The sequence below is a fragment of the Anomaloglossus baeobatrachus genome, chromosome 4 (genome assembly GCF_048569485.1).
Source record: "Anomaloglossus baeobatrachus isolate aAnoBae1 chromosome 4, aAnoBae1.hap1, whole genome shotgun sequence".
Lineage (NCBI taxonomy): Eukaryota > Metazoa > Chordata > Amphibia > Anura > Aromobatidae > Anomaloglossus > Anomaloglossus baeobatrachus.
Window position 1 is genome coordinate 614,068,549 of NC_134356.1, and position 18,769 is coordinate 614,087,317.

The 18,769-nt window shown below is 43.6% G+C and overlaps 1 protein-coding gene across 3 annotated transcripts in view; it reads left to right on the plus strand.

Moving 5' to 3' along the window:
- Positions 1–18,769, plus strand: part of LOC142304153 (zinc metalloproteinase-disintegrin-like MTP4) — a 162,666-nt gene that overhangs the window by 14,515 nt on the left and 129,382 nt on the right. For all 3 annotated transcript variants that reach the window (XM_075346242.1, XM_075346243.1, XM_075346244.1), the window contains exons 6-8: positions 4,712–4,788; positions 7,778–7,955; positions 17,631–17,693. In XM_075346242.1, coding sequence (XP_075202357.1) covers positions 4,712–4,788; positions 7,778–7,955; positions 17,631–17,693 — 318 coding nt within the window. The remainder of the gene's footprint in view (positions 1–4,711; positions 4,789–7,777; positions 7,956–17,630; positions 17,694–18,769) is intronic.

Sequence of the window (18,769 nt, forward strand, 5' to 3'; positions counted from 1 at the left end):
TCTATGGGACATCAGTGTGACACGTACCGGAGGACACCTCACTGAAATTACATGGATTTTTATACTTACGTGTCTCTAGCGCTGCTGTTACTTCTGGGTCCCACTCATTATGCCTCATGAATATTCATTGCACTGACTGCGGACCTGGAAGCAAGTGCGACAGCAGCGCCGGAGACATGTAAGTACCGTATACAAGTTCATGCTATCCGGATGTCATACGGATAGCACATGGACAGCACACCGATGACACCCACACAAATGGCCCACGAACAACCACAACGGACTGTGACAAAAGTTTAGATGTGTGAAGGGGGCCTAAGACCCACCATGTTGTGTCCCACCCTTTCTCTCTCACACTTCCTATCAGGCAGACTTTCCACTAAATACTCACTGCAATCATAAAGAAGCCCCACAAACATTTCAGTACCCAAATTTTGTTCCTCGCTTACCTTTAGTACTTTTTACCTGGTGGATTAGTAAAGACTTCCTGAGAATTAGCATTTTCATTGACAAATTTGCAGTTAAAACTTTAACTTTCATGCCATCAATACACAAATTGCCAAATTGTTAAAAAATGTTCATGAATATGTTCTTAGTAGAGGGATGTATAGAAAGTCCTACTTAGGTGGTACCTGGCTTCTACTAGATTGTTGTGTGACGCCCTGGACTAGCCAGGTAGTCACAGGTAGTGCCCCACATAACACCGGTCCCCTAAAAAGGAGTCATCAGCCAACCACAAAAACCCTAGTCACCCCTCTCAGGGCTGGATGGACACACCAGGGGGGCGGAGCCAGGCAGTTGGCCACGCCCTCAGAGGAGTTCAGAGAGCCTGAGGCGGGAAAACAAGTCAGTTGAGTCTAGTCTGAGTTGAGTAGTAGTAGTTAGGAGGAGTTGTCAGTGGAGTGGAGACAGAGTGACAGGTGTGAGGGTCGTAGCCCGAACACCTTGGCTAGGAGGCAAGCGGTGGCCTCAGCCTGCAGGAGCCGGGAAGACGGCTCGGTGGAACCGTGGTGGACCGGGACAGGGTAGTGGCCCGTCGGTACCGACGCTGGGAACCGACTCGGAAACCGGAGCACACAGGGGGGTACTCAGACCCTGAAACGAGGTCCAGAATCCACTGGACTGAGTTAACTGATTGCGGTCTGGACTATAGATCCTTTCCCACCCAAGTCCCGACTGAAGACAACAGCCCACTGAGGGGGATAGAAATCCACCGCACAGGCAGAGAGATCCCACGGGCCAGCGTCTGCGGGTAAAAGGGCTCTCCCGACATACACAAAGTCGGGGAGCGGACTCCCATCGCTGAAGCGCAGGTGCACAACACGGTGCAGGAGAAAGGCAGAGACCACCATCCGGGTGGGGGACCCGACTGCAGCCGGCTGCGGGCATCGACCACCATCATCTTGGTTTACCAGAGACTTGCGTGTGTTACTAATCGTGAGTACAACAGTGCCCTCCAGCTGCGCACATTGCCCTGCACTGCCCAGCTATCCCCAACAGGCTCTGGGGCCACCATCCCAGCCCACGGAGGGGTTAACAACTGCTGCATAACATCTCCCCCGGGTGCCCCGTAACTGCAGCGGTGGTGTCTACCTTCACCACATCCCGTGGGTGGCGTCACAAACTCAAGCATGGCTCCGGCCATGCACCTACCTAACCCCCCACCAAAAGCATCAGCATCCCCTTTCAGAGTGAAGTGACCCCGGGTCCGGAGGCGCTCGAGCCACCCTCCAACGAGCCCGGATCTGAGCGGCTCGGCTGCGGACGAGCGCGGGACGGTAAAGTTGCACATATATTCATAAGCATCTTTATTATGTTTTTATCAACTTGCCCTGTAAGATATATGACCATGTAAAATATATGGTGGAAATGCCCAAATATATGCAGATTCTGCATCCATACATATCACCTAATATTATTGCCTGCCACTGAAGTTAACCTTAAGCCTGAACAACCCTTTGTTAAAGGGAATCTGTCACCAGATTATTACTGCCCAATCTGAGAGACCCTGATTCCAGCGGTCACTTACTGAGCTGTTTGCTGTCATTTTGATAACATCCTTGTTTTATCTGCTGCAGATCTAGCAGTTCACTGAATGCTTAGCTCTGTATACCCCGCCCACATGGGGTGGGGTTATACAGAGCTCATGAATATGGAGGACTACCTGGCAGCAGATTTAATAGTCCACTAGTGATAATCTCTTGCAGAAGGTACATGAGTGGCCCAGGAAGAAGAGTGAGTGGCCCGAAAGCAGTTACAGCTGCGCCGGAGACTCGATAAGTGTATCGCGCTTCCTTTAATCCTCATATCCCTTCTACCACCATTTTTAAACGCCGGATTCTAGTCCCCATAGACTTATATGGGGATCGGCATCCGGACAGATATCTGGGATCAATTCTGGGCCATAATCGATTTCTTTTTTTTTAAGTCCGGTTAGTCCCGCGGATCCCGGATATCTGCAAGTTTGCCCACCACTAGGGCTAAATCCTTTTTTTAAACTTTGCTTTTACACAATAATATTATTAGAGAGCGATGGCTAGGCAGGGGTTTTTAGCCCACACATGTCCCTGCTGCTAGGGTAAAAGGCATATGGGACCTGATAGGTTCACTTTGAAGTGCAACGTGCTATATATATGTATATATCTCACAACATAGAATATAATGATATGTGTATCTAGCTAAAGTGCTCATGCATATACTGAGTCATTTATAAATGCAAAGCGCAAAGAGTGGCTATCACAGCATTTTAACGCAACACCAACAATTAATAACACTCTATATATTGTTCAGGTAGCAAATATACACAGAAATAATAAAGTGACATGTGTAGCCGCAAATGAATACCACATATATTCAAGGTACAATGTGCTAAACTTGAAAAAAAATAGATCCCCTCACAATATAGAACATGATGATATGTAGATATGGCTAAAGTGCATAGGTATATACTAATTTATTTACGGAAACGGTGTAGAGAATGACTAACACAGTATTGTAAAGCAGCACTAGCAATTAATGACATTACATGTGATATTCAGTTATTAAATAATTAATAGCTGGTGCACGTCAAACATGTATGATGTGTTTTTGGCAGTAAGGAGACTGTACGTGTGCCACCCACCCCGATGCATGTTTCGGTGTCACCTTCTTCAAGGGGTCAGTGTACAGCTTGTAAAACAGTGTAAATTTGGTGCCTTCTAAATATCGCAACACATAGCCATTTATGTCAAAACCGCTGGCAACAAAAGTGAGTACACCCCTAAGTGAAAATAGCCAAATTGTGCCCAATTTGCCATTTTCCCTCCCCGGTGTCATGTGACTCATAAGTGTTACAAAGTCTCAGGTGTGAATGGGAAGCAGCTGTTTTAAATTTGGTGTTATCCCTCACAGACTCTCTCATACTGGTCACTGGAAGTTCAACATGGTTCCTCATGGCAAAGAATTCTCTGAGGACCGGAAAAAAAAGAATTTTTGATCTTCATAAAGATGGCCTAGGCTATAAGAAGATTGTCACCACCCTGGAACTGACCTGCAGCACGGTGGCCAAGACCATACTGCGGTTTAGCAAGACAGGTTCCATTCAGAACAGGTCTCGCCACTGTCAACCAAAGAACTTAAGTGCACATACATATCCAGAGGTTTTCCTTTCCAAAGAGACGTGTCAGTGCTGCCAGTATTGCTGCAGAGGTTACAGGGGTGGGAGGTCCACCTGTCAGTGCTCAGACCATACACTGTGCACTGCATCAAATTGGTCTGCATGGCTGACGTCTAGAAGGAAACCTCTTCTAAAGATAATACACAAGAAAGCCCGCAAACAGTTGACCGAAGAGAAGCAGACTAAGTACATGGATTACTGGAACCTTGTCCTGTGATCTGATGAGATCAAGATAAATTTATTAGGTTTAGATGGTGTCAAGCGTGTGTGGCGGCAACCAAGTGAGGAGGACAAAGACCAGTATGTCCTACCATTAATCAAGCATGGTGTTGGAAGTGTCAGATTATGGGGCTGTATGAGGGCTGTCGATTGTGGGGAGCTACAGTTCATTGAAAGAACCTTGAAAGCCAATATGTACTGTGACATACTAAAGCATAGCATGAACCCCTCCCTCTGGAAACTGGGCTGCAGGGCAGTATTCCAACATGATAACAACCCCAAACACACCTCCAAGATGACCACTGCCTTACTAAAGAAACTGAGAGTAAAGGTGCTGGACTGTCCAAGCATGTCTCCAGACCTAAACCCTATTGAGCATCAGTGAGGCCTCCTCAAATGGAAGCTGGAGGAGTACAAGGTCTCTAACATCCACCAGCTCCGTGATGTTGTCATGGAGAATAGAAGAGGATCCAGTGGCTCCTGTGAAGGTTTAGTGAACACCATGCCTAAGAAAGTTAAGGCACTTCTTGAAAATAATGGTGGCTATACAAAATATTGACACTTTAGGCACACTTTAGCCATTTTTATTTAGGAGAGCACTCGCTTTTGTTGCCAGTGCCTTAGACATTAATGGCTGTGTGTTAAGTTATTTACAGGGCACCAAATTTACAGTGTTATACAAGCTGCACACTGACACTGTACGTTGTATCAAAGTGTCAGATCTTCAATGTTGTCTCATGAAAAGATATAATAAAATATTTTAAAAAAATGTGAGGGGTGTACTCACTTACTTTTGACATATACTGAATATTTACATAAATATATATATCTCTCTAGGATCACTGCAACTACCAGGGGTATGTAAAGCACGAGAACGACTCAATGGTCATCATCAGTACATGTAAAGGCTTAAGGTATGTATTTCATCTAATTTATCTATCCATCAATCAATCATTTATCAATCTATCTATCTATACAGTGTGTCCACTCATATCCTGTTCACCGCCATTATGTTGAGAACGGCGGAAGCTATAGAAATAGAAGTGGTGTCTAGGTATAGTAAAGTAGCCATGCGCTACGCAATGAAACCACCTATAGCGCCACCTGGTGGAAAACAACGGAGTTAGCATTTTTATCTCGAAAACGGAACGAGATAGAGAAAAAAAGTAAATTAAAAAATTGTAGGGCATCATCAATTCAATATGAATCGACACCTTGCATACAGAAATGCTATGATAAGACCGTGTAAAACTCACAAGGCTGCAGATGTGAAGCGATACCTCATGGAGACCTTCCTACAAGTCATTGGGTATGGTGGCTGTGTGGAGTGGCCTCCACGCTCACCTGACCTGACCCCATTGGACTTCTTTCTGTGAGGTCACATCAAACAGCAGGTGTATGCGACCCCTCCACCAACATTGCAGGCCTACAATGACGTATCACAGATGCTTGTGCAAACGTGTCACCTACCATATTGCACAACGTACAGCAAGATACAGTATGCTGTGCAGAGCCCAGATGTGCATTGTAGCTGACGGGGGCCATTTTGAGCATCAGAGTTAATTAACCGCCATTTGTGTGACCAGCATTCAATGTTTTGGGGGGGGGGTCATGGGTTTCATATCATAGCATTTCTGTATGCAAGGTGTCGATTCGTATTGAATTGATGATGGCCTACAATTTTTGAACTAGAACACATATTGAGAACAATATCAGTGTCTGACCTCACAAATGCTTTTTTTGAATAAATAGGAAAGAAATTCCACAGACACCTCCAAATCTTTGGCAAAACTTTCCCAGAAGATTGAGAACAATTATACAGTAGCAAGTGATGTCAGAAGCTCCTGTATAAATTATATATCTATCTAAGTATATAAAGGTACAAAAATGTAGGCAGCAATCCAAAAGTTGTATTATGGAAAAGTGCAAAACTTAATTAGCCCATTTGAAAATTGCAACATTTCAATTAAAAAATAATCTTTGTTAAGCCTTGAAGGCTCTGTATTGTAAGCTGAAACAATGCCATTTTCACAAGCCAACATTTTTGCACTTTTATGTAATATACAACTCATGGAGTGCTGCTGATATTTTTGCTCCTTTAGATAAATAGGTATATATATATATATATATATATATATATATATATATATAATTAGTACAGACCAAAAGTTTGGACACACCTTCTCATTCAAAGAGTTTTCTTTATTTTCATGACTCTGAAAATTGTAGATCCACATTGAAGGCATCAAAACTATGAAATAACACATGTAGAATGATAGAATGAAATACTTTGCAAAAAATTGCGAAACAACTGAAAATATGAATTATATTGTAGGTCCTTCAAAGTAGCCACCTTTTGCTTTGATTACTGCTTTGCACACTCTTGGCATTCTCTTGATGAGCTTCAAGAGGTAGTCACCGTAAATGGTCTTCCAACAGTCTTGAAGGAGTTCCCAGAAATGCTTAGCACTTGTTGGCCCTTTTTCCTTCACTCTGCGGTCCACCTCACCCCAAACCATCTCGATTGGGTTCAGGTCTGGTGACTGTGGAGGCCAGGTCATCTGGAGTAGCACCCCATCACTTTCCTTCTTAGTCAAATAGCCCTTACACAGCCTGGAGGTGTGTTTGGGGTCATTGTCCTCCTGAAAAATAAATGATGGTCCAACTAAACGCAAACCGGATGGAATAGCATACTGTTGGAAGATGCTGTGGTAGCCATGCTGGTTCAGTATGCCTTCAATTTTGAATAAATCCGGCAACAGTGTCACCAGCAAAGCACTCCCACGCCATCACACCTCCTCCTCCGTGCTTCACGGTGGGAACCAGGCATGTAGAGTGCATCCGTTCACTTTTTCTGCGTCACACAAAGACACGGTGGTTGTATCCAAAGATGTCAAATTTGGACTCATTAGACCAAAGCACAGATTTTCACTGGTCTAATGTCCATTCCTTGTGTTCTTTAGCCCAAACAAGTCTCTTCTGCTTGTTGCCTGTCCTTAGCATTGGTTTCCTAGGAGCTATTTTACCATGAAGGCCTGCTGCACAAAGTCTCCTCTTAACAGTTGTTCTAGAGATGTGTCTGCTGCTAGAACTCTGTGTGGCATTGACCTGGTCTCTAATCTGAGCTGCTGTTTACCTGCGATTTCTGAGGCTGGGGACTCGGATAAACTTATCCTCCGCAGCAGAGGTGACTCTTGGTCTTCCTTTCCTGGGGCGGTCCTCATGTGAGCCAGTTTCTTTGTAGCGTTTGATCGTTTTTGCCACTGCACTTGGATAAACTTTCATAGTTTTCCCAATTTTTCGGACTGACTGACCTTCATTTCTTAAAGTAATGATGGCCACTCGTTTTTCTTTACTTAGCTGCTTTTTTCTTGCCATAATACAAATTCTAACAGTATATTCAGTAGGACTATCAGCTGTGTATCCACCAGACTTCTGCACAACACAACTGATGGCCCCAACCCCATTTATAAGGCAAGAAATCCCACTTATTAAACCTAACAGGACACACCTGTGAAGTGAAAAATATTTCCAGTGACTACCTTTTGAAGCTCATCAAGAGAATGCCAAGAGTGTGCAAAGCAGTAATCAAAGCAAAAGGTGGCTACTTTGAAGAACCTAGAATAAAAGACATATTTTCAGTTGTTTCACAATTTTTTGTTAAGTATTTCATTATCCATGTGTTAATTAATAGTTTTGATGCCTTCAATGTGAATCTGCAATTGTCAGAGTCATGCAAATAAAGAAAACTCTTTGAATGAGAAGGCATGTCCAAACGTTTGGTGTGTACTGTATATATATATATATATATATATATACACACGCTCTGTAATATTTATCTATCTCTAATCAACTGGAATAGACATGCTTATGTGATTTTATTTATTGTTCATCATTTCACAGTGGCCTTATCCAGACAAAGGAGCTGAAGTTTATGATTGAACCACTCATGTTCACAGAAAGTCAAGAGCATGCAGTATATGAGCAAGTAGAAAGGCCCAAGTCAGGCTGTGGTGTCGATGAAAACTCTACAAAACCGATACCACCACCCGTTACAGCATTTCGGGCTTCAGCTGATGAGGTGACATTTTTTGCTTAGTCTCCTCTTGGACCCTCTGTGTATCAGTGTATTCTATGTGATATATACAACACCATCAGTGTATCCTATGTAATGTATACAGCAGAGTCGAGGTGTATCCTATGTTTATACAGCAGTCTCCCAATATCCCATGTTATGTATACAGTAGAGTCAGTGTATCTTATGTGATGTATACAGCAGTGTCAGTGTATTTTATGTGATGTTTATATAGCAGACTCAGTGTCTCCTATGAAATGTATACAGCAGTCTTTGTATCTTTTGTGATGTGAATACCGCACTCTCAGTGTACACTGTGTACAGAATTATTAGGCAAGTTGTATTTTAGAGGATTTTTTTTATTATTGATCAACAACTATGTTCTCATTCAACCCAAAAGACTCATAAATATCAAAGCTTAATATTTTTGGAAGTTGGAGTGTTTTTTTTTTTTTTAGATTTGGCTATCTTAGGAGGATATCTGTTTGTGCAGGTAACTATTACTGTGCAGAATTATTAGGTAACTTAATAAAAACCAAATATATTCCCATCTCACTTGTTTATTTTCACCAGGTAAACCAATATAACTGCACAAAATTTAGAAATAAACATTTCTGACATGCAAAAACAAAACCCCCAAAAGTAAGTGACCAATATAGCCACCTTTCTTTATGATGACACTCAACAGCCTACCGTCCATAGATTCTGTCAGTTGCTTGATCTGTTTACGATCAACAATGCGTGCAGCAGCCACCACAGCCTCCCAGACACTGTTCCGAGAGGTGTACTGTTTTCCCTTCCTGTAGATCTTACATTTTATGAGGGACCACAGGTTCTCTATGGGGTTCAAATCAGGTGAACAAGAGGGCCATGTCATTCTTTTTTCATCTTTTAGACCTTTACTGGCCAGCCACGCTGTGGAGTAGTTGGATGCATGTGATGGAGCATTTTCCTGCTTGAAAATCATGTTTTTCTTGAACGATACTGACTCCTTCCTGTATCACTGCTTGAAGAAGTTGTCTTCCAGAAACTGGCAGTAGGTCTGGGAGTTGAGTTTCACTCCATCCTCAACCCAAAAAGGTCCCACAAGTTCATCTTTGATGATACCAGCCCATACCAGTACCCCACCTGCACCTTGCTGGCATCTGAGTTGGAGTGGAGCTCTCTGCCCTTTACTGATCCAGCCTCTGGCCCATCCATCTGGCCCATCAAGAGTTACTCTCATTTCATCAGTCCATAAAACCTTTGAAAAATCAGTCTTAAGATATATCTTGGCCCAGTCTTGACGTTTAATCTTATGTTTCTTGTTCAAAGGTGGTGGTTTTTCAGCCTTCCTTACCATGGCCATGTCCCTGAGTATGGCACACTGTGAGGGCCAGGGAGGACTGGTAGGCCCAGGAGGTGGATCCACTGGACCGAGCACCCCACCTGGAGGGCAGGGTACACGGTAGCTGGAGCACTAACGTGGCAGGAACGGGTGCAGGTATCAGGAAGCAAAGACAGGACCAGGTCACTAAGGTCACAGCGTACTTTAAGGCAGTAATAGGAAACAGGAACAAAGACCTGAGCACCTAGCTCACAAGACAAGGCATAGAAATACAAACGATGATCAGGTCCCGCCCACATGGAGAGGCCAGTCTTATATACTCAGCACAGCCTCAGGTCATTTCCTGTTGCAGCAGTGCTGGGGCTATAAGACCAGGTGAGTGGGCGTGGCCCGGTCCTATACAGAACATTAGTCAGAATCAGACTCCTGAGACCAGGAACAGGACTCTGGGGAGCATGAGCGGGAATGGGAGGCGTGACCGGTGGACACATGGACTGGACCAGTGAGGAAGGAGCGGTGGTGCGACGCAGGTGTGACTGGCTCAGTGGTTACGGAGCGGTGCCTGGATGGTGAGACCGGCTTAGTAGGTAAGGAGCGCTGCTGGGACACCGGGAGCGTGACACACACCTTGTGCGTTTTGATACTCCAGTAACGTTGCAGCTCTGAAATATGGCCAAACAGTTGGCAAATGGCATCTTGGCAGCTTCACGCTTGATTTTCCTCAATTTATGGGCAGCTATTTTGCGCCTTTTTTGCCCAACACGCTTCTTGCAACCCTGTTGGCTATTTGCCATGAAACGATTGATTGTTCGGTGATCACGCTTCAAAAGTTTGGCAATTTCAAGACTGCTGCATCCTTCTGCAAGATATCTCACAATTTTGGACTTTTCAGAGGCCATCAAATCTATCTTCTGACCCATTTTGCCAAAGGAAAGGAAGTTGCCTAATAATTAAGCACTCCTCATATACAGTTAGGTCCAGAAATATTTGGACAGTGACACAATTTTCGCGAGTTGGGCTCTGCATGCCACCACATTGGATTTGAAATGAAACCTCTACAACAGAATTCAAGTGCAGATTGTAACGTTTAATTTGAAGGTTTGAATAAAAATATCTGATAGAAATTGTAGGAATTGTACACATTTCTTTACAAACACTCCACATTTTAGGAGGTCAAAAGTAATTGGACAAATAAACCAAACCGAAAAAAAAAAATTTTTATTTTCAATATTTTGTTGCGAATCCTTTGGAGGCAATCACTGCCTTAAGTCTGGAACCCCTGGACATCACCAAACGCTGGGTTTCCTCCTTCTTAATGCTTTGCCAGGTCTTTACAGCCGCAGCCTTCAGGTCTTGCTTGTTTGTGGGTCTTTCTGTCTTAAGTCTGGATTTGAGCAAGTGAAATGCATGCTCAATTGGGTTAAGATCTGGTGATTGACTTGGCCATTGCAGAATGTTCCACTTTTTTGCACTCATGAACTCCTGGGTAGCTTTGGCTGTATGCTTGGGGTCATTGTCCATCTGTACTATGAAGCGCCGTCCGATCAACTTTGCGGCATTTGGCTGAATCTGGGCTGAAAGTATATCCCGGTACACTTCAGAATTCATCCGGCAACTCTTGTCTGCTGTTATGTCATCAATAAATACAAGTGACCCAGTGCCATTGAAAGCCATGCAAGCCCATGCCATCACGTTGCCTCCACCATGTTTTACAGAGGATGTGGTGTGCCTTGGATCATGTGCCGTTCCCTTTCTTCTCCAAACTTATTCCTTCCCATCATTCTGGTACAGGTTGATCTTGGTCTCATCTGTCCATAGAATACTTTTCCAGAACTGAGCTGGCTTCATGAGGTGTTTTTCAGCAAATTTAACTCTGGCCTGTCTATTTTTGGAATTGATGAATGGTTTGCATCTAGATGTGAACCCTTTGTATTTACTTTCATGGAGTCTTCACTTTACTGTTGACTTAGAGACAGATACACCTACTTCACTGAGAGTGTTCTGGACTTCAGTTGATGTTGTGAACGGGTTCTTCTTTACCAAAGAAAGTATGCGGCGATCATCCACCACTGTTGTCATCCGTGGACGCCCAGGCCTTTTTGAGTTCCCAAGCTCACCAGTCAATTCCTTTTTTCTCAGAATGTACCCGACTGTTGATTTTGCTACTCCAAGCATGTCTGCTATCTCTCTGATGGATTTTTTCTTTTTTGTCAGCCTCAGGATGTTCTGCTTCACCTTAATTGAGAGTTCCTTAGACCGCACGTTGTCTGGTCACAGCAACAACTTCCAAATGCAAAACCACACACCTGTAATCAACCCCAGACCTTTTAACTACTTCATTGATTACAGGTTAACGAGGGAGACACCTTCAGAGTTAATTGCAGCCCTTAGAGTCCCTTGTCCAATTACTTTTGGTCCCTTGAAAAAGAGGAAGCTATGCATTACAGAGCTATGATTCCTAAACCCTTTCTCCGATTTGGATGTGAAAACTCTCATATTGCAGCTGGGAGTGTGCACTTTCAGCCCATATTATATATATAATTGTATTTCTGAACATGTTTTTGTAAACAGCTAAAATAACAAAACTTGTGTCACTGTCCAAATATTTCTGGACCTAACTGTAGGGTGTTGATCTTATTACACCACACCCCTCCTCATACAGAGATGCACATCACCTGATTTACTTAATTGGTAGTTGACTCTCAAGCCTATACAGCTTGGAGTTGGACAACATGTATAAAAATTATCATGTGATCAAAATACTCATTTGCCTAATAATTCTGCACACAGTGTATGTTATGTGATGTATATAGATGAGTTGCAGTGTATCCTTTGCAATATATATAGCAAAGTCTCAGTGTCCTATGTGATGCATATACAGCAGTCTCAGTGCATCATAAATGATGTATATACAGCAGTTTAAGTTTATCCTATGTGATGAATATACAGCATTTTCACTGTATCCTATGTGATGTATACAGCAGTCTCAGTGTATCCTAGGTGATGTATAAAGCAATCCTATTGTATCCTATGTGATGTATAAAGCAGTCCTTGTGTATACTATGTGATGAATATACAGCAGTTCCACTGTATCCTATGAGATGTATACAGCAGTCTCAGTGTATACTAGGTTATGTATACAGCAGTCTTGGTGAATCTTATGTGATGCAGCTTTTGTCACTTACTATGTCACTGCTCTTTTATGTAAAGAAGAAGTAATAGACAGGTTTATGAAACCTTGAACCCAAAAACTCAGACATCTGGGAGTTTTATGACCCCGGATATATATACCACCATATTTCTAATGAGCTCAGAAAAACTGTTTATAATTAATTTTATTTTTATTGAAGAAAATACAAAAACAGTTTATTACATAATTTCACACACTATGGGGTTAATTTTAATAGCATATTATTCACATATAATAATATATTATGAAACCGTCTAACAGAAAAAGGAACCAATCACAGGCAAGCTTGTATTTTATCAGGGCAAAGTCTAAAATGGAAGATCCTCTATGATTTGGTACTTGGGTCAGCAAATACAGGTTTTATTCCATTTCACAAGTCTTTAGCAATATCTTTAGCTGTAAAGCCTGCTTTACATGTAACGATTCTGCATACGATATCATATGCGATCGTAACTGCCCCCATCGTATGTGCGGTACGTTCAATTTTGTTGAATGTGCCGCACAAACAATTAAACCCCGTCACACGTACTTACCCGTCCATACGACCTCGATGTGGGCGGCGAACATCCACTTCCTGGAGTGGGAGGGACGTTCGGCGTCACATTGACATCATGCGGCAGCTGGCCAATACAAGCGGAGGGGCGGAGCTGAGCGGGATGTAAACATCCCGCCCACCTCCTTCCTTCCGCACTACCAGCCGGGAGCTACAGCATGCAGGTAAGATCTGTTCATCGTTCCCGGGGTGTCACACACTGCAATGTGTGCTACCCCGGGTACGATGAACAATCTGACGTTCAATTCATGAGAAATGAACGACATGCGTGCGACGAACGTTTTACCGTTCAATCGCAATCGCACGTAGCTGTTACACACTACAATGTACCTTACGATGCCGGATGTGCGTCACTTACGACGTGACCCCGCTGACACATTGTAAGATATATTGCAGCGTGTAAAGCGGGCTTAAGAGAGGCTATATGGAGAGACAAAGGATGATGATTGTGGGGAGAGAAAGAGCCTGAGACAGTGGCGTAACTAGAGTTTGATGGGCCCCGCTGCAAAGTTCATACCTGGCCCCCCCTCCCTCTACTTACAACGACACTTGGTGTATGGGATAATGATGCTGACACTTGGCTCTTACCCTCAGCATCCAGGTTTCCCATGATCTGAAATCCCTCTATCAGCACCCAGCTTTCCTATGTTCTGATATCCATCTTGTCCTCGGCACCCAGCTTACCCATATCAGAGCATGGGAAAGCTGGGTGCTGAGAGAAGATGTATAGCAGAGCATGGAAAAGCTGGGTGCTGAGGGAAAGAGCCTATTTCCCTCAGCACAAAACATTTCCATCCCCTGCTTGTATCTTTTCCCCCCCTTGTATATACAGTGCTGGCCAAAAGTATTGGCACCCCTGCAATTCTGGCAATAGTCAGTTTCTTCCTGAAAATGATTGCAATCACAAATTCTTTGGTATTATTATCTTCATTTAATTTGTCTTCAATGAAAAAAAAAAATTGTCATAAAGCCAAATTGGATATAATTCCACACCAAACATAAAAAAGGGGGTAGACAAAAGTATTTGTATGTATAAGTTTGAAAAATCATGTGATGCTTCTCTAATTTGTGTAATTAACAGCCCCTGTAACTTACCTGTGGCACCTAACAGGTGTTGGCAATAACTAAATCACACTTGCAGCCAGTTGACATGGATTAAAGTTGACTCAACCTCTGTCCTGTGTCCTTGTGTGTACCACATTGAGCATGGAGAAAAGAAAGAAGACCAAAGAACTGTCTGAGGACTTGAGAATCCAAATTGTGAGGAAGCATCGGCAATCTCAAGGCTACAAGTCCATCTCCAAAGACCTGAAAGTTCCTGTGTCTACGGTGCGCAGTGTCATCAAGAAGTTTAAAGCCCATGGCACTGTGGCTAACCTCCCTAGATGTGGAAGGAAAAGAAAAATTGACGAGAGATTTCAACGCAAGATTGTGCGGATGGTGGATAAAGAACCTCGACTAACATCCAAACAACTTCAAGCTGCCCTGCAGTCCGAGGGTACAACAGTGTCAACCCGTATTATCCGTAGGCGTCTGAATGAAAAGGGACTGTATGGTAGGATACCCAGGAAGACCCCACTTCTTACCCCGAGACCTAAAAAAGCCAGGCTGGAGTTTGCCAAAACTTACCTGAGAAAGCCTAAAATGTTTTGGAAGAATATTCTCTGGTCAGATGAGACAAAAGTAGAGCTTTTTGGGAAAAGCCATCAACATAGAGTTAACAGGAATAAAAAAGAGGCATTCAAAGAAAAGAACACAGTCCCTACAGTCAAACATAGCGGAGGTTCCCTGATGTTTTGCGGTTGCTTTGCTGCCTCTGGCAATGGACTGCTTGACCGTGTGCATGGCATTATGAAGTCTGAATACTACCAACAAATTTTGCAGCATAATGTAGGGCCCAGTGTGAGAAAGCTGGGTCTTCCTCAGAGGTCATGGGTCTTCCAGCAGGACAATAACCCAAACACACTTCAAAAACCACTAGAAAATGGTTTGATAGAAAGCACTGGAGACTACTAAAGTGGCCAGCAATGAGTCCAGACCTGAACCCCATAGAACACCTGTGGAGAGATCTCAAAATGGCAGTTTGGAGAAGGCACCTGCAAATCTCAGGGACCTGGAGCAGTTTGCCAAAGAAGAATGGTCTAAAATTCCAGCAGAGCATTGTAAGAAACTCATTGATGGTTACCGGAAGCGGTTGTTTGCAGTTATTTTGGCTAAAGGTTGTGCAACCAAGTATTAGGCTAAGGGTGCCAATACTTTTGTCTGGCCCATTTTTGGAGCTCTGTGTGAAATGATCAATGATTTGATTTTTGTTTCATTCTCTTTTGTGTTTTTTCATTGCAAGCAAAATAAATGAAGATAATAATACCAAAGAATTTGTGATTGCAATCATTTTCAAGAAGAAACTGAGTATTATCTGACAGAATTGCAGGGGTGCCAATACTTTTTGCCAGCACTGTAGTTCTCCAAATACTATAATGGCCCCCACATAGCCTTCCATATAGTATAAAGGGTCACACATAACACTTCATATATTAGAATGCACCTCCATAGTCCTCCATGTATTATAATGCATTTCCCATAGTTCTCCATGTATTATAATTCACCCCATATTCCTCCATATATTATACTGCACCATATAGTCCTCCATATAGTATAATGCACCCCCATAGTCCTCCATGTATAAAGTAGCCCTCCAATTATTATAATGAATTTCTCATAGTTCTCCATGTATTATAATTCACCCCATAGTTCTCCATATATTATACTGCACCACATAGGCCTCCATGTTTTATAATGCACCCCCATAGTCCATGTATAAGGAAGTCTCCATGGTCCTCCACATATTATAATGTAGCCCCCATAGTCTTATACATATATTAGAATGCAACCCCATAAAACTTCATATAGTATTATGCAACCCCATACTCCTTCATGTATAATGCATCCCTATATTCCATGTATAAGGTGTCGTTCATTTTGTATTATGCAGCTCCATACTCCTCCATGTATAATGCACCCCTATAGTCCATGTATAAGGTGTCCTTCATGTTGTATAATGCATCCCCATAGACCTCCATGTATAATGCAGCCCCATAAAACTCCATGCATAATGCAGCCCCATAGATTTCCATGTATAAAACACCCCTATAGTCCATGTATAAGGTGTCCTTCATGTTTATTATGCAGCCCCATAGACCTCCATATATAATGCAGCACCCCAGGGCCTCCATGTATAATAATGCAGCCAGCCTCCCCAGGCTTCCATGTATAATAATGCAGCCAGCCTCCCCAGGCCTCCATATATAATAATGTAGCCATCCTCCCCAGGCCTCCATGTATAATAATGCAGCCAGTTTACCCAGGCCTCCATGTATAATACAGCCCCCCAAGGCCTCTGGCCACCGTGAACTCACTAATTTATATATAAAAAAAAAACAACAATGAGTACTTTCCTCGTTCCCCGCTGGTCTGTCCTCACCTTTCCTTGTTCCACTGCTGCTGTCCTCACCTCTCTCCTCGTTCCACCGCTGCTCTGGTCAGCGTCCTCACGCCCTGTGCTCTGCATGCCTCAGCACAGCAGTCGCACAGGAGTGACGTCACCATGCAGGCACAGGGGGAGGCTGATGAAGCATGAAGCAACACAGGCCGTTCTATGCCTTATCATTGCTGTGCACGATGACGGGGGAGGGGGCCCCGGTACCACCATCGCTGACACCGGGCAGGGGGGCCCGGTGTCAGCGGCGGCAGCGGGTCATATAGCGGCCGCGTGGTCTGCGACAGATCAGCGCAGCTCCTCTCTCACACAAAGGAGCTGGCTGCTGATCTGCAATGTGGCCGCGGGCCCCTAACATGCCGGGCTAGGTCGCAATGGCGACCCCTTTGACCGCGGTAATTACGCCACCAGTCTGAGAGTTGTCAGGAGGGATCTGATAAGTGGTGGTGTCATCCTGTAGTTTTACCATAATCCAGAAGCTAACATCATGTACTGGACTGTTTGCCAGACTTGTGATGAAATATCCCCTTTTCCTAGTGAAAATGTATGATGTAATTGAGGTGGGATGAAATAAATTACACAATTTACTTTACTACGCCCCTTCATTAAGACTGACATGTCTTAATTAATCGGCCAGAAAACTTCTTTATGTGAAGTGTTACCAGTTCAAATCCATTCTGCTCCTGCAACGCGTCAACACGTCTCTGGACTGAAAGCGATGTTGTCCCATCCAGCCAGTCTACTGTCCATAGAGGCCTTTCATTGGCTTTGTGGTCACGTGGCTGATGGACAAGATGTTACTCCATGATGTGCTATCTCACAAGCCAGGGAGTCAGCACATCCTCTGAGACCTACTAATGGTGGAGTTCATATTTTTGACAAGATTACATGGACATCTTACCCGAAATGTATGCAGCTTAGACTAGCAGCTATCCCAGGGATGAGTCCTCTTCTGTTCAGCTGGTCACACCACGGGTGAACAACATGTCAACATGATCATTATTCTGGACATATATTGGTGAGAGGTCCTGTAAGTTATTTTCAGATAGTTAGAAATTTGATGTTGTCTCTTGTTATTGCACCTTTACTGAAATATCATATGATCCTGTTTTCAGAAGGAACATCTATGGACAACAAAAAAGTACATTGAGTTGTTCCTGGTGGCTGATCTGAGTATGGTAAGTGGGATTTTATATGTAACTAGCTGTACTACCCGGGTTCGCCCGGGTTAATAACTGTTGTTAACAAAATAGAATGTATTAACATTCCCGGGATAGAATGTATAAATAGAATGTATTAACGCCCGGGATAGTTACTGTCTCTCTGTTTCTCTCCCATTCTCTGTCTGTCTCCCCCTCTGTATATATATCTCTGTCTTTCTCTCTCTCTCTCTTTGTCTGTCTGTCTCTTTCCCTGTCTGTCTCTCACTGTCTCTGTCTCTTTCTCCGTCTGTCTCAATCTCTTTCCCTGTCTGTCTATTTATCTCTTTCCCTGTCTGTCTATCTCTGTCACTTTCCCTGTCTGTCTCTTTCCCTCTCTTTCCCTGTCTGTCTCTTTCCCTCTGTCTCTTTCCCTGTGTCTGTCTCTTTGTCTGTCTCTTTACCTGTCTTTGTCTGTCTCTTACTCTGTCTGTCTCTTTCCCTGTCTGTCTGTTTCCCTGTGTCTGTCTCTGTCTCTTTGTCTGTGTCTGTCTCTTTACCTGTCTGTGTCTGTCTCTTAACCTGTCTCTCTTTCCCTGTCTGTCTCTTTCCCTGTCAGTCTGTCTCTTTGTCTGTCTGTCTCTTTGTGTCTGTCTCTTACCCTGTCTATGTCTGTTTCTTACCCTGTCTGTGTCTGTCTCTTTCCCTGTCTGTGTCTGTCTCTTTCCCTGGCTGCATTGTGACACGCCAACATTCCATATAAGGGCGTGTCTGCGCATTCTTCTGAAGTTCTGGCTGCACTGTGGCTCCCAGCTCCATTCGCTTTAATGGAGGCAGGTTTTTTGGCGAATCACTGTAAAGCGCGGGGTTAAAATTTCCCCTCAAAACATAGCCTATGACGCTCTCGGGGTCCAGACATGTGAGTGTGCAAAATTTTGTGGCTGTAGCTGCGACGGTGCAGATGCCAATCCCGGACACACACACACACACACACACACACACACACACACACACACATTCAGCTTTATATATTAGATGTATACCATTAATATAGACAGTTCTGAATAAAAAGAATCTCCAATAAAATCAGGATGTTACTTGTACCAGCAAAACAC